Source organism: Patagioenas fasciata, chromosome 1 (assembly GCF_037038585.1).
Source record: "Patagioenas fasciata isolate bPatFas1 chromosome 1, bPatFas1.hap1, whole genome shotgun sequence".
Classification (NCBI taxonomy): Eukaryota; Metazoa; Chordata; class Aves; order Columbiformes; family Columbidae; genus Patagioenas; species Patagioenas fasciata.
Genome location: NC_092520.1, coordinates 212,689,222 through 212,705,872, shown reverse-complemented (window position 1 = coordinate 212,705,872; position 16,651 = coordinate 212,689,222). Strand labels below are relative to the sequence as shown.

Genomic DNA, 16,651 nt, shown 5'->3' with positions numbered 1-16,651 from the left:
GATGCCCTGCAAGAGAAACTCGCCTTTAGTTTCTGTCAGGTGTTGGACAGGTTGTAAGTTCAGGGAGAAAGGATTTAGCTGAAGCTAGAAGCCGGTCTTTGTTGGGGGAGCTGCCAACAAAATCTCCATATGAGTTTTCTCGCTATGTCTGATCCCAAAGAAAAGCTTCTATCCGTGGTAATCAGGGTTTATTAAAGGAAACGAGGGGGAAAAAAAAATCTTTAGCTGAGATTAAAGGGATTGTGTAGCCGCACTTGGTGCTGAATCGCCGTGTGCTGGATGTCTGCTTCGTCAGCATCTGTGCACGGTCTCCTGCATCCCGGGAAATGAATAGCAGTGCCTGAATGGAGCAAAAGTAAACAGAGGAGTGTGCCGCCTGATTAACACCAGGCTTCATTAACCACCCAGCCATGCCATTGGAGCCCTGTGAGCTGTTGGGTTGCTCCTAACTTGGTGCTACCTGGTGGAGAACGTCCCACTAGGGTTTCAGACCCGGTTTGCAGGAGGAGGTGGTGGATCACTCTTGGTGCTTGGTCCTCTCGCAAGTAACAAGTGACAGGATGAGAGGAAACAGCCTCAATAGATGGGATAATAGGAAAAATTTCTTCATGGAAAGGGTTGTCAGGCATTGCAACAGGCTGCCCAGGGCAGTGGTGGAGTCACCATCCCTGGAGGGGTGTAAAAGACACGTAGATGATGTTCTTAGGGACACGGTTTAGTGACAGTATTGGGTTAACAGTTGGATTTGCTCTTAAAGGTCTTTTCCAACCAAAATGATTCAATGATTCTGTGATTTGTTCCCTCTGCCAATGCTGTTTTTCAGCACATTTTGGTCCTGGTCTAGATTTTAACACGTACTTTTGCTCTGAGACCCTGGCTGGAGTTGGACCCAAGGTGGGTTTGCCTCCATGACTCGTTGCGGCCAAGCTTTCATGCATGGTTCTTCTTGAAGCTGTCATTGCAACATCCCTGCTGCCAACACATGGCTATGGCAGTGGACCTGGTGATGTGAATTGTACCACCTTTGATCACAGGAGCGTTGTGTGTGTGTGTGAGCCAAATGGTGAGATATTGTTGTCTCCCATGTTCACCCTGTGACCTGTTCCTTTCATGAGCTGTCATTGCAGTGACATGGATTTGTCCCAGTCTCTAGCACAGGGAGGTGACCATGGATTTTGTGACTGTCAAACAAAACCAAACATCCCATCTCTCTCTTTCCCCTCTTCCTGTACACTTCCCAAGTCCTTTCCTCCCTCTCAGTTGACAGACCAGTCCTCTGTGTCCTCTTTATTCCTGATTTATTCCTACTTGCACAGCCATAGTGCATAGTGCGTTCAGCATTCCCTGTCTTTCCCATCTAATATCAGCCACCGACTCAGTTAAAAGAAGTTAAGAGACTAGGACCCCGCTTATTTACCATAGGATTGCATGTTGTAGAGTCTTGGGATCTTGGCCTGGAGAGCCCTTAGCAGAACCAAGCTGCATTCTCTAACTCAGTGGTCTCTAACCTTTGCTGGAAATGGTCAATAACAGCAAAAATGTAACCACACTGTAGAGTAGCATCATAACTTTCTGTCCTTCAGGAGGAAATCAGTCCTTAAATCAAACTCTGTGAATTCAAATGTTCTTACAAGGAATGTATTATTTGCCAACCATAGAGTTGAGCTGCTTGCTCCATAGGCAAGAGAGTGGTGTGAGACCTTGTGTGGGAGCTGACTCTGAGACCTTCCTCTGACCATGGATGGAACCCTGTCTGAAACAGCTGGATTTGTGAGAAGGCTTCCTCTGCTTCGATTTCATGTCCAGACTAGGTTCAAATCTGGTGTAGCTCCAGTGCTGAAAAATAGAATGATATCTTGCTTTGGGTTTGCTGCATGTCATAAAATTTTTTACACTGAGGGTGGTGGGAGCCTGGCCCAGTTTACCCAGAGAGGTGGTGGATGAACCATCCCTGGAGACATCCCAGGCCAGGCTGGATGGGGCTCTGAGCAACCTGGGCTGCTGAAGATGTCCCTGCTCATGGCAGGGAGGGAACTGGATGAGATTTGAAGATGCCTTCCAACACAAAGTATTCTGTGAGTCTATGATTCTTTGAAGGTTATGTAGCACCCCAGCCTAACCATGGACAGAGAAGGAATTAGGCAGTGTCTTGGCTTTTTTATGGTGTGGGATGAAGAAGACACTCACCCAGGAGATTCAGTCTTGAGGAAAAGCTTTATATTGTTAGGACCTGTGGCCCAGGGACCTTCAGTGTGCTGGTGAAGAGACTGTTGTGGCAGAGGCCACATAGAGGGACAGTCTAGTGTCACACAGGAGCCCTACATGGTGGGTCATGGCATCACTGCTGGCCATGTCTCTGGGGGAAAAGATAAGTGAGCCTGGTCATTGCGGGAAGGCAGTTTGGGTTTATTTTGGAAACATCCAGCTCAGAGCCTCACTGCCTGCTCGCTGTGGCCTTTTGTTTATTTGCTTTTTTCTTATAATATAATTACTCTCTTGTAGATCTACCAGCCTAAGAGACTGGGTATGTCTTATTTATATTATTTATCTTCCCAGCTGCTACAGTTTCTGCAATCCAGACATGAGTAATAAAAAGACATGCATAACTCCCTTCTCCTTGGTGCATCCTCTAAGGGGTAGTACAAACCCTGCTCTATTCTGCAAGCTGAACAACCAGTGCTCCTTGCCTCTGCCCTCTGCTGTTATTTATTAATTAAGCCAAAATTATAAATTATTTCACTTAGAGGCTCAAGTAATGATTGGGACTCCAGGACAGAGGGTGCAGGGCAAACAACATGAGCAGATGGGAGAGAATGAACGAGTGCCAGCAGCATTACAGAGAGAAAATCCTGCTCCTAGGGCCACTCTGATGGCTGATGGAAGATGGCAACATAGCCCCAGGCTCCGACTCTCCTTGCTTTGACCCAAAAGTCTCCTCCTGTGCTTGCTTGGTGGCCATCGGTGCTGGCAGACTGTCGAGGTTCTTTCCTCTTCAGATGAGCATCTTCCCCCATGAGGTTCACTATTTTCAAAGTGCTTTCTGCAAAAGGGCCCACTCATCCAGCCTTCCTGGAGTTTCTTATTGGGGTTTCCAGACCATATTTGCCATCTTTGCCTGGAGCAAAGTTCCCTTTGCCACCCCCTCTCTCTACAAGCGACAATCTCACCTCAGTCATGACTCCTTCCTGCTTGGGCCTCAAAGATTTCACATCTGGAGCGTATCTTGTCTTATGCTGTGTTGACCACTTTTAATTGGCAGGTTTCTTCCTCTTGTTGCGATTCTTCTCCTAGGAGTTGTGATGACCTTTGGGCAGATGGCTGCTGTTGCAGAATAGAATCATAGAATCATTTTGGTTGGAAGAGACCCTGAGGATCGTTGAGTCCAACCATAACCTAACCCTGACACTAAACCATGTCGCTGAGAACCTCGTCTAAACGCCTTTTAAACCCCTCCAGGGATGCTGACTCCATCACTGCCCTGGGCAGCCTGTCCCGATGCCTGAGAGCCCTTTCTGGGAAGAAATTGTTCCTAATATCTAATCTAAACCTCCCCTGGTGCAACTTGAGGCCGTTTCTTCACTTCCTATCAGTTGCTAATTGGGAGGTGAGACCAATACCCTCCATGCTACAACCTCCTTTCAGGACACAGCAACAAGGTCTCCCCTCAGCCTCCTTTTCTCAAGAAGAGGGGCTGATTCTCACCTCTTCGCTTTCTGGGTTGTGGTAGTTTCCATTTCCCTGTCCTGCAGCTGTGCTGACTCTGCAGGGCTAAGAAGAGCATAAATACAGCAAAACGTAGGGGTAAAATAGATATCTTTTTAGCACTCAAAAAGAATAATTCCTTCCTAGATATGTCTAGTGCCTGATCAAACCAGTGTCTGGTAGAAATATGGATCATAACTCATAAGTGATGGGAGCTGGTGTTCAGGGTCGCCACGTGATGTTTCTGAGCACAGGACTCAAACAGGGAGAGGTTCCTTCTTCTGCTGCTCTCTCAGGATGGTCTCTGAAAGAGGAATTGTTGTGCAGGGAGATCTCATCCCATCGCCGCTCCGTCTATCACAATAAAGGTTATTAAAAGCCTACGTGACCAGCCTGCATATCCCTACGGAGCGAGTGCTCTCCTGCTCGCAAGACAGTCTTGCAAACTCTGCACTATAAGCTTGGTTTTATTAAATATTTGCTTGACCAGAAAGGCAAAGCAGAACAGGGTAAACACACCTAAAGTAAATGTGAAATGACCTTTGGCCATCATCTATCCAATGACTGCGGCTGCCGCGGTAGGGAGGGCAGTGGGAGGTGAAGGTGGTTATATTATACAAGGGCTTTGAAATTCTGGCTGCTGTGAGAATTTTGAAGTATTTGGGGTGACATGAAAGTGGTGGAAGCTCTGCAAGTCCAGACTTACCCTTCTCACTATCAGATCAAATCAGCCTGCAGGTCCAAAGAAAACAGGATTTATTCTCTTTATTATTCCTTGAAGTCATTTTTTTCAGTTCCACTGGTAGTTGTACAGATTTAAAAAAAGCTGCGAATCCAGACCTGTGTCACCGCCGCGTCTTCCTCCCCGCTGGGATCTGCAAACAGTGATTTTCACTTACCTCCTTCTTGCTGGCTGTCATCACCTTTGCTCAGCCAGTTACACCCTTGATTTCAGCAAGGTCACCCTGTGAGAGAGGTGATAGGACACTGGTTTGTGTGAGTGGAGCCAGGGTTTGGCTTGTGTCCTTTTTAAAATCAAGAACAGTTTTGTGAAATCCTGATCTGGGTGTTAAAGAGGGATGGATGGTGGAAAGACCTGTGTGCTTCAGCCTGGCGACCAGTAGCAAGGGTTGTGCAGCCAACACTCCTCAAGGAGCTTGGCTGGTGAGACCTGAGCTGGTAGGACTCCATCTCCCACATGGCCTGTGGGGCCATAAAGGGCCAAAGCCGTTCCTGGGACAGAAGCAGCCATAAAAAGTGAAGAACCAGGGAGCAGATGGATGTGTTGAGTAGGAAGGTGCATTTCCATAGCACAAGTATGGGGCTTGGTGATGTGCTTGCCCCATTACAGAAGGTGTTTGTTATAGAATCACAAAATCGTAGAATGTTCTGAGTTGGAAGGGACCCACAAGGATCATTGAGTCCAACTCTTATTCCCACATATGTCAACCCCACAGTTCACACCGTGTGTCTCAGGACGTTGTCCAGTCTCTTTTTGAACACTGTCAGGCTTGGGGCTGTGACACCTCCCTGGGAGCCTGTTCAGTGTCCAGCACCCTCTGGGTGAAGAACCTTTTCCTCATGTCCAACCTGACCCTCCCTGGCACATCTTCTGCCATTCCCTTGGGGTTCTGTCATTGGTCACTAAAGAGAAGAGCTCAGCCCTGCCCCTTCTGTTCCCCTTGTGAGGAAACTGGTCCCACCACCCTGGTTAAAACCCGGGAGATTTTAGGAAGCTGCGTGGTGCAAGGAAACCTCCTTCCCTCACTTTGGAAAGTCACCAGGCTGTTTCCTGGGGCGTTAGTTTTCCTACTTCATGGTCCTTTAGACTGTGCTACTGCTAATAGTCAGGTAACCCCTTTCTCCTCAGTCCTCTGAGATGCCCGTGGGGACTGTATCTCCCTGTTAGATGATGTTTTCTAGGCTGTGCAGTGGGTGGAGAGCAGACTCGTGGTGAAGAGCCCAGGGGACGGAGGGGACTTGGTGCTCAATTTGCACCATACTTGGCTGCACAGCCTTTGTAGATGTGGCTGTGGAGGCTGGCACACCACAGCTCCTATATCTGTACTCTAAGCCGGACTGGCATGAGGCAGCTTTGATCTGGAAGCCACGAAGAACATGATCAAACAGTCCCATTCTGGACTGAGGTCTCCCCAAGACAATATTAATGTCAGATCAGAGCTGACTTCTTCCTGGAGAACTTCAAGGGTTGCGAAAGAGCTCAGCATCCATCTGGACCCCTCCCTGTAGGCAGGCCCCTGACCTTCTCAAGGTTTCAGCCCCTCATCCAGAAGAACAGAATAATAATCCTTCTCCTGTTCAGTTTTACACAGCAAATACACAATTAGGTGAAAACTGGCAGTGCAAACAGCAATACTACTTGATGTTTTTACCATTAGCCTCCTGCACCGCTCTGGCTTCCAGTGAATTTTTGTGTTGTACCATGGGGCATGTGTATGTGTGTAATGGAGAGTAAAAGGGTGCTGATTTATTATTCTGCTGTGTGATTTCTGCTTTTTCTACCAGCATCTTTTCTTTCAGGAGGGCTGCCTTTGTGCCGGTTTTAAGTAGAGAGCTCTGAGTCTAGAAAGGGAGGATTAGCAATTAAATACGCTCTGATGATGGGACGGTTGTGCGGGAGGGAGAAGGAAGGAATACTCCATAGTAATGTACTTTTGTTTTCTTTTCTCTTTGCTTGTAGGACAAAATCTGCCAGGGGATTGGTGTTTTGAAGACACTTCCAGCTTTTAATCCTCGTTCCCTTGGGAATACAAACCTTTCTAACCATGTCACCAGCCATGTGGAAATGGACTTGCCTGGTTTCTCACCTCCTGCTCTCTACAACGGTGTCACCTCTTGGTAGGCAGCAGCCACTCCATCCAAAGAGGCCCTTCATCACTTTTACTGGAGACCAAGCAGAGGGGAACTTCAACCACTTGGTGGTTGATGAAAGAACTGGGCACATTTACTTGGGAGCTGTCAACAGGATCTACAAACTCTCCAGTGACCTGAAGGTCCTGGTGACCCATCAGACTGGTCCAGATGAAGATAATCCCAAGTGTTATCCTCCCAGGATAGTCCAAACCTGCAATGAACCCTTGACGCCCACTAACAACATAAACAAAATGCTCCTCATAGACTACAAGGAGAATCGATTGATAGCCTGTGGGAGTCTTTACCAGGGTATCTGCAAGCTTTTGAGGCTGGATGACCTCTTCAAGCTGGGAGAGCCCTTCCACAAGAAGGAGCATTATCTCTCTGGGGTGAATGAGAGTGGCTCTGTTTTTGGAGTCATTGTTTCTTACAGCAACATGGATGACAAGTTGTTCATTGCCACTGCTGTGGATGGCAAACCTGAGTATTTCCCCACTATTTCTAGCAGAAAGCTCACCAAGAACTCCGAGGCAGATGGGATGTTTGCCTATGTCTTTCATGATGAGTTTGTGGCCTCTATGATCAAGATTCCCTCAGACACATTTACCATCATCCCTGACTTCGATATCTACTACATCTATGGCTTTAGCAGTGGTAACTTCGTCTATTTTTTAACTCTGCAGCCTGAGATGATCTCACCACCTGGTTCCACCACAAAAGAGCAGGTTTATACCTCCAAGCTGGTCCGACTTTGCAAGGAGGACACAGCCTTTAACTCCTATGTTGAGGTGCCCATTGGCTGTGAGAAGAACGGGGTGGAGTACCGGTTGCTCCAGGCAGCCTATTTGTCTAAGGCTGGAGCCATCTTAGCGAGGTCTTTGGATGTTGGCCCTGAGGATGATATCCTCTTCACAGTCTTCTCCAAGGGGCAGAAAAGGAAGATGAAGTCATTGGATGAGTCCGCTCTTTGCATCTTTGTCCTGAAAAAGATTAACGATCGCATCAAGGACAGACTGCAGTCCTGCTACAGGGGAGAGGGGACGTTAGATCTGGCCTGGCTCAAAGTCAAGGACATTCCCTGTAGCAGCGCGGTAAGTCAAGCATATAAGCACCCAACCTGAACCCCCATCATGTGTTCACAAATCTTAGAGCATGGCTCAACGACTGGAGCAGGGGCCAAGGAACTGAGACTGTCTCATCCTAGTCCTGGCTTTGTCTCCAGCTCACACTATGTAATTTAACCAGTTTACACCTCAGTTTGTTCATGGATGAGCTGAGGAAGGTATCGCTTTCTGACCTCCCCAGACATGCTGTTTGCTGATGAAATAAGCCAAGGGGACTTGGAATCTTTGTGAGGAATTTGCCTTTTGTTGTTATTATACTGTGCCGTTCGTTAGGGGTGAAATCACATTTCCTGGTGCAGTCTTGGCTCAAACCTAAACCAAGACAGGACTTAGATAATGTCAACGGCTTGTGCTGCTGGTGTAGTTCTATTTCCCTGGGCTGGAGTCAGAGAATGATTTATTCAGGGAGCTTTGTGAGATTTGTTTCTTCTAGGACTGAGAAGCACTGGTCATTAACCATCAAAGTCCCTCATCTTCCGGGTTCCAGCCAGCTCTGCGTTGCCTCTGTGCTGAAAAGTTAAGGCCTGGCTGCAGATCAAGGATTAAATGCTGCAAGATTTAAGGGCAGGACTGGGGAAGAGACCGGTCTACCTGACCTACAAAGGGTCTTAAGAAATTGTCTTAGTTTATTCCCTCAGTTCACTAAAGTGTCATCGCAGAAATTCTGTGTGAGCCCCGTCAGTGTACGGCTGGCTTTGATACCACGCACAGAAATCAGCATTACAGCCGGCACTGCACCCAGCCTGCTGTAATAGCTGCCTCTCTGGGCTTTGATATCCTTCCTTAATTAGCTCTTTCAAGTGAGAGGCGAGTTCGAGTCTGAGCAAAGGGAATATGAAGAAACACCAGAGCACTTTCCTGCACCATCATCTCAAGAAAGAGTCAGGGCTTAGGATACGGGATTGCTTCGGCTTTCCTTTGTACTCAAGCCCCCTTTGCTGGGGGATTCCTGTTGTTGTTCCTTTGCAGGACAAGGACAAACCAAGAAGAGCGCACACAGAAATGTCATTGCAGGGAGACTGATCCTGCCTTACCTTAACTCCCCATTACACCAGTGCCCTCAGCATCTTTTTGTGACCTTACACCACTCTCACAGTCCCACACCGAACGTACAGAGGGACAAGCCCTTCATTTTGGTCAGGATCTCTTCTGCCTAGACCTGCAAGGCTCCCTGTGGAGTATTGCAGAGGGAGAAAGGCTGTGCCCAAATCTGGCTTTGATTTCTTTTTGTTTAGCCTCCAGGCCTCTGCACATTTAAAGAGCTGCCTTTAGATTTAAGCTGGGAGCTTCCCACTGGAGTTACATTCCCGTGCTGTTAAGCCCCTTGGTGCATTTGCAAATCTGCGCTGCTTGTGCTCCACTTGCAATACCAGCCCTCTCAGATCAGGAGGTTTGCAACCTGTCAGTCTCCTGGCTTCTGTGGCTTTAGACAGGAGCAAAAAGGACAACAGCTTTCTTGTGTCCCTTGGGGTGAGCCCTGGACCAAGACGACTGATATATCAGACTGAATTTGGAGGGACAGGACTACAGAGGTTGGGGAGAGGACAGGGAGCCAGGGAGTGGGTGACACAGCGGGAAAAACTGTTAAAGCAAATTTGCGACTGCATTTCTTCACTGTGAATCAGAGATGCTAATGCTTCTCAGCAGGAGAAAGAGCCTGGAGATCCTTGAAGAAAAAAACAGGAGTCTGAAAACTGGAACTAAGTGGGCTATCCTCTCCTTAAATGAGTCTACTTAGAGCTGCTGGCAAGCCCTGCCTGAGATCAGCTGTGCTGCCCGAGGGAAGAGGTATTAGTGACTTGGCTGCTGTAAGGGTTGCACAGTCCAGCTGCTAAGCTTGGAAAATATTTGATGGTTGGTGAAGTATTTTGGAGCCTGGCTACATGTCCATGAGAGCTTCGTCTTCTTTGCTGATGTCCTGCTTGCCAGGCATCCGCCAGCACTGCTGCTCTACCTTTTAGCAAATATATTTGAAGCAGCTCTCATACCAATTACAAAGCTATGAATGAGACTTTCCCCGGTTTCATGTGAATGTCTGTTTCTCTGGAAATAGAGGTTTAAACTGAATGCAGTCAAGGCTGGACCTGAACTTCAGCAACTGTAGGACTATAAATTATGGAGCTGGGCTCACCACTTTGCCCTTGCATGTTGGTGCGTGGTCAGGTCTGGGTTTTGGGGACAGTTTTTTTTCCCAATAGGGCAATAACTGACTCAAAGGGGACCACATGTTAGAATGCTTCTGTTCCTGCCTTGGTGTAACGCTTGTTAAGGCCGCTTCAAGGCAAGGGAATTCTCTTGGGGACCTTTTGCTGCACAGCTCTCCTAACCTGCAATGTGCACACAAATAATTACAGGGATGCGGGGGATATCTCCTGGTCTGGTTTGCAAACTCAATGTGAAGGCAAAGGACTGAGACACAACTGTGCCATGAGCCTGTGCTTCCATTGTGCCAACCACATGTGCATACTGCAGATTTCAGCAGCTTCGTAGAAGAGTTTCCAGAATAACAAATAGAAAAGATGGGAGATGGGAGATCCTCAGACTTCATTCCTCTTCTGTCCCTGTGCTATAGCAGTCCTACTGTTAATCTTAAGCATAAACCAGGAAAAAATGATGGATTTTTATGTGTGGGCAGCTGATTTGCAAATTGGCAATGTTCACTCAGGTGATGAACAGTTCCAGGTAATATCTCTCTGGTTTTCCTCTCTGCAAGTACAGAGTAATAGCTTATATTTAAACAGTACACTTGACCCCAAATGCTTAGAAATTCATATAATCAGAGAAAAATGAGCCTGGAAAAAAAAAAAAAAGGAGTCTTACAAGGTCATCTGATTTGCATTTCTGCCCTACTTATAACATTTTGACAGATGTTTGTCTCACCTGTTCTTGACCTCCAGCGACAGAGATTCCCCTCTCTCCCTACATGATCTGTCTTTGCTGCTAGGAAGCTTTCCATCACGCCTAATATAAATCTCCTTTCCTGACACCAAACCATTCCTACGTATATAACCACAGAGAGGAACTTCATCCCCTTTGGCTACCTAGCAAGGGCATTGCGTGTCACCAAAATGTGACCACTTCTGTGTTGTTCAATGTGTGGAGCAGAGGGAGTGAGGCTGTATGGACATTCAGGGTGTTGGCAGAAGAAGGAACTGATCTGGAGGGAAAACACAGGCTTCTTAAAACTGAAAATAATCTTCATATTGGATAAAGAAGGGTGAGGTTTAAATACACTTTGCAAACTTCGTAATTAACTGTTGATGCAGTTGGGAAATTCTGGATAATGTTTTATTTTTTATTTTACTTTTTTGAAAGCAGTTTTGGAGAAGGATAGAGATGTAAATGGGCCTTTTTGGTACAGGCCTTGATCACTGAGGGATTTGCTGATTTTCAGTAATATGGAATAGGTTAATAATATGTGCATTTTGAGGGCCAGTGACAATTTTACTACCCTCAGTAGCAGAGGCAGAGGAGCCTTCCTGTCCACCTTGGGTACCAAGCAGGTGAACCACTGTGTGGGGCATAGAATCATTTTGGTTAGAAGGGACCCTCAAGACCATCAAGTCCAACTGTTAACCCAACCCTGGCACTAACCCATGTCCCTGAGAACCTCATCTCTGCATCTTTTAAACCCCTCCAGGGATGGTGACTCCACCATAGCCCTGGGCAACCTGTTCCAATGCCCGACAACGCTTTCCAGGAAGAAATTTTTCCTAATATCCAACCTAATCCCCTTCTGGTGCAACTTGAGGCTGTTTCTTTGCTTCCTGTCACTTGTTATTTGGGAGAAGAGACTAATGTACCACAAACATGGATGATGAAGAGGAGGGTGTTGGAGACTGACCCCAAAGCAGCGTGAGGGTGCCAGTGCCTGCTGGGGAGATGCGATAGGAACAATGATCCTTGTGGAAGCCTTGGCTGGTAATGACGTCCTAAATGTGGTGTGTTGTTGGCACACAATCCCGGCCATCAGCTTAGGAGCTGGTTGTGACCCAGGGCTGTTATCCTGGGAGGTCTCGGTCTCCTCATCAGCCAGATCTGCCTCCCGGCATCACCTGCTGCTCTGCAGCCTGACAGACTCCGGTCGCTGACATGAAAAGGTGTCACCTCCATCACTGTAGCTTTTACTGGAAACACGTTGCAAATATCTGTCCAAGATAATCAAAGTGTCTGTCCCCAACTATTGCCTGGCTTCTGCCTTTTGCTGGTATTTTCCTTTCCTTTTGGCAGGAAATGGAGTTTGACTGTTTAAATTACTGTATTCAGACTCTTCCTGTTTTTCATGGCAACGCTGTCACTTGGGGAAGAAAAGAAATGTTTTTGAAGTAGACCAGCCAACAAAAGGCCTTGTGTAAAGAGCTGGGCAATATTTTTCCAACACTTTGCTAACAGAGGGCAGGCGAGGTGGGTGTTTGGGACATGAGTCATTGATGAGTGATTTGGCTGTAAAGGTTTCCTCTGCTTCTGATGCTTCAAGGCATGTCTAAGTCAGCAGCTCCCCAAAACATCTTTGTATTTTGTAGAATAATAGAATAGTTTGGGTTGGAAGGGACCTTTAAAGCTCCCCCAGTGCCACCCCTGCCATGAGCAGGGACATCTTCAGCAGCTCAGGTTGCTCAGAGCCCCGTCCAGCCTGGTCTGGGATGTCTCCAGGGATGGGGCATCCACCACCTCTCTGGCCAACCTGTTCCACTGTTAACAGTGCCTAGATCCCTGCGAGTCCTACATCCCCTCCATACATCCATTCCTCAAGTGGACTCTGCTTTCCTACTCCCTCTGCTTTCTCTCCATCCCACCTGACTGTCCTAGATGTTTGATGCCCACCAAGCAAACACTGCTCTACTCATGAGGTTTAGCTGAATGCAGGAGGTTGTGGAGGGCATATTGCTGTTCAGTCCTTCCATGGATACCTGTCAGGCATGTCTGGATGGGTGCACAGGCATTTTGCTTTGGCAACATGAGCACCTCACCCCAGGATGAATGCTGCTCGGCCCTCGGGATGGATCCGTGGGCTCTCTTCTACTCCAAGATACCAAGTTAGGAAGGACCATTTCTAAGTCAAGCGGAAAAGGGCTTTGTGTATGGCCTGGTACAGTCAGTTTGCATCACTGTTGATGATGGGGTGGCCACGATTTTCCTCCAAACAGCCTATTTCATGATTTTCTTCTTCCTCTCCGGGCTTGCACTTGTCATCACTGGTGTTAACAGCCCACAGGTCTGATAGAGAACCTCTGAGACACCAAGGTGAGGAGCAACATTTCTCCTGTTGTACAGGAGGGTCTGCTAGGATACAGTTAAACCCAATTTGCAGTGCAATTTTTGCCTAGGGACTCCTCGATCTTAGCGCTGTGCCCAATATTCCCAGCTGTTGCAGGAAGAGGGAATATCATCCTCACTGTTGTGCTGCTCTCTAGCATGGGGGACAGCAAAACACAGTCATTTAGAAAGAAGGACATGGGCTGGAGCTGCTGGAAAGAAGGTGCATTTCAAGGAAGAAAACATCACTAAACAGGAATTGCCATCTCTGTCCTTTTCCCCATCATTTTACATTAAAAGGGAAAGGTTGGGGAGAAAGTGTTAACTTTCGCTTATCCCTTGGGAACAGGAATGTGTGGAAGGAGGTCCAGGCAGAGCTGCTGCTTTGACATTTTGCTCATGCAGCCCCTGCCCGTTTCTCCTGGCTGGGCTGGCGGGTACGTGAACCTGCTGCTTTCCCAGGGGAATGACTCACGGTCACAGGGACGAGCTATCGGTTTCATTAGACCTCGTAGTGTCACTGCTTGCTATTTGAGCCATCTAAGTAAATCTCTGGGGAGGTCAATGCCCCTCGTGCTTGCACAATAGGGCTTTTTGTTCATTTCCACTGGACTGACCATGCACAAGAGTTTTGCGTGCATGTCTTTGCTCCAAATTGTACAGGCTCATGTTTCTGATGCAAAGAGCTCATGGTCAGTTGAGGTCATTTCTTGGTCAACTTTTAATAGTGTTTTCCTCTTCTTTCTCTGAAGATACAAGCAAGATAAGGAATAAAAAACAAAAAAATAAATAAAGAGACGTAGTGCAGTGTGTGCAATGGCAGCCTCAGAAATACGGCGATGTCTCTCTGGGAATGCTCACTGGAGACTCGGAGACGGAGCAAACAGGCTTATTGCTGCCAGATCTGTATTTGTATAATTGGTCACATCAGTTTGTGTTGGATGGGAGGACGTGTGTGCAGAGCGTGTTGTCAGAGGGACTTGCTGAGCCCAGCAACTTCGATAAGAGGCAACAAGCATCCTCTTGTCGATGCTCGGAGCTGGAGTGGCTTTACTGGGGAGGCAACACGGACAAGGGGTAGGACACTGACTTAGGATTTCTGCAGTTCTATGATGTGCAAATCTCCTCCGTGTACCTTCCCACTCCTCATTTCTCCCCTTCCAGCAGGTCTGACCATCATCTCCCCTGCAAAGCTTGCTGTGCTCCGGGGTGAAAGACACTTAATCGGAGAAAAATGTCATATTATCCTGCTTCATGAGGTAGCTCAGATGGAAGTGGAGCAGGGAGCTCTCTCCAGCTGCACAGCTGATATTTCTCATGATTATTGTCAGTGGTGGAAGTGACCAGAGGTGTCTGGGGCTGTGCTCCTCAGGCTAATGGAGAGCAGCTGAGTTCAAATCTCCACTGCTTCGAGCAAGGTCCTGGCCCCTCTGTAACTGGAATGAGGGAAGTCTTCCCACCTCGTCCTCTGTGAGGTGACCAGGCAGGCTCATTAACTAATTAGCATTAATTTATTGATTAGCATGCCCAGCATTCATGCCAGGGACACAATGGTTGGTGTCTAATGGAGTTGCAGGAATGAGATCCGCCTGGCTTTTCCATCATTGTATGTGCCTATGGCTGAGGGTGACAGGACTTGTCCAGCATATTCATGAGTCCTTAATTCAGCCTGGGTACAGCTTCTGGCAACATCCCAGTCCTCTGGACATCCTCAAAAACCCACCATGTATTCAGGTGGCCTATGCTGATCTGGTGAGAGCTCATTTGCAGGGGCTTCTCAGGCACCGCATGGTTTCATCTTCACTCTTTCCTTGGTGATGACCCTTCCTCCCATGTGCTACCTCTCTGTTTTCAGCCAACAGGGATAAGGACACTTCCCTGCCTCTGTAAAGTGCTCTGCACTCCCGGCAGGAAAATGAAAAGTGGCTTTGGATACCCTGAAGGAGAGAAGAACAAAAACTCTTAAGTACCTGCATCAACTGAAGCTTGCACTTAAAGGCTGTAAACCAGGGCCTAATTGCAAAGAGGGGATGATTGCATTTGAGGTATTAAGTATGTTCCTCAGTATTAAACACCTGTCCTTGAAAGGATACTTCCAGATCAGTGTGCATGTCGAAATAATACTGGCTGTAATTAATTGCCTCCTTAGCACACCCCACCCTGCAACATCTCCTTCCCAAATCCTCACTCTTTGTCCTGGAAAAAACAAAAAAAAAAGGCAAAAAGCAAGCAAGCTTTGGAAACAGCCTCCTGAAAAACATTTATTTACTTCCCAAGCATAAAGCAAGAGGAAACCCTCTGCCTTTAAGTGGCTGGGTGCCAAACCCATGCGCAGTGTTCTCTCCCGGCTCCTGCAGTCTGGGCGACCCCGCTCACACAAAATGTTCATTGAGGATGGAGCAGAGCCCAAGGCTGCTGAGTTGCTGTTGTGTCTGAGATATTTCAGGCACAGCTCCCTCCCCCACTACCATCCCATCTCTGGACCACATTGGCTCTGCCTGAGCAGCTCAGCATCTCTCGGCATCAGCCGCAGGTCCTGATGGTCCCCCAGTAGCTGCTTCTGCAGGTGAGTGAGGTACCAGCTTCTCCATCGCTGCTTGTGCCGTTTGCCTGTGCTTCTCGCCATGTGGACACTTAGATTTCTTTCAGGGAACTGATCTTTGCTGCTTCCCCTGCCAGCGACCCAGGCTGTTTTCATCTGTGGTTGAGCCCTGCGGTCGCTCGTGGCTCAGCCTTGCGTTTTCACAGGGCTCCATATGATCTCCTCACATTCACTTCCACGCCAGATCAGCGACTTCGCAAAGCTGACCTCAGATCGCCTCTCCAGGAGGTTGCCTTGAAGGCCAAGGGGAATTTTTGTGCAATTTTTTCCTTTTCTTAAAAAAAAAAAAAAAAAAAAAAGTAGCAAGCAAAACCCAGCCAACCTGAAAGAGCCAGAAGCAAAGTGACTCCAGTTCCCTTTGCAAGCCTGGTGCTATTTAAAGCACCTCTGGACGGGGGCAGCCGAGCACTGGAGTTGGTACAATAACCGTTCTGTTGAGGTGGGGGTCGAGGGTATGCTGGATTCAGCATTGCTTTCTGGGCCAAATCCTGCACAGACCCTTTGTTGCAAGTGTAGTTGTTGGGGTGAAAAAGAGGGCAGGGTCTATCTTAGTACTTGGAAAGTCAGCTAAGATGGGAACTATCTGGGAATGATCCGATGTGCACACATCTGTATTTATTTTATTTTCCGGCACACACATAACACAGGACTTTTTAATTATTATTATTTTTTTTCTCTCTGAATTAAGTCTGTGTCTCTATGTATCCTAATTGCATGAAAAAACATGGATCACCATTATACTGGGTGGGATTTCTAAAGATGCTGGAAGTGTCCACCCCAAAGACTGACCAGTGTGAAGATCACAGAATCACAGAATGTCAGGGATTGGAAGGGACCTGGAAAGCTCATCCAGTGCAATCCCCCCATGGAGCAGGAACACCCAGCTGAGGTTCCACAGGAAGGTGTCCAGGCGGGTTTGAATGTCTGCAGAGAAGGAGACTCCACAACCTCCCTGGGCAGCCTGGGCCAGGCTCTGCCACCCTCACCAGGAAGAAGTTTCTTCTCAAATTTAAGTGGAACCTCCTGTGTTCCAGTTAAAACCCAGTACCCCTTGTCTTACCATTGGTTGTCAAGATGGAGATGAGAAAGGCTG

At 47.6% G+C, this 16,651-nt stretch overlaps 1 protein-coding gene across 2 annotated transcripts in view; it reads left to right on the top strand.

Annotated features, from left to right (window-relative positions):
* Nucleotides 1–16,651, top strand: part of PLXNA4 (plexin A4) — a 488,679-nt gene that overhangs the window by 22,816 nt on the left and 449,212 nt on the right. For both annotated transcript variants that reach the window (XM_065829757.2, XM_071803541.1), the window contains exon 2: nt 6,404–7,667. In XM_065829757.2, coding sequence (XP_065685829.1) covers nt 6,489–7,667 — 1,179 coding nt within the window. In that variant the 5' untranslated portion in view covers nt 6,404–6,488. The remainder of the gene's footprint in view (nt 1–6,403; nt 7,668–16,651) is intronic.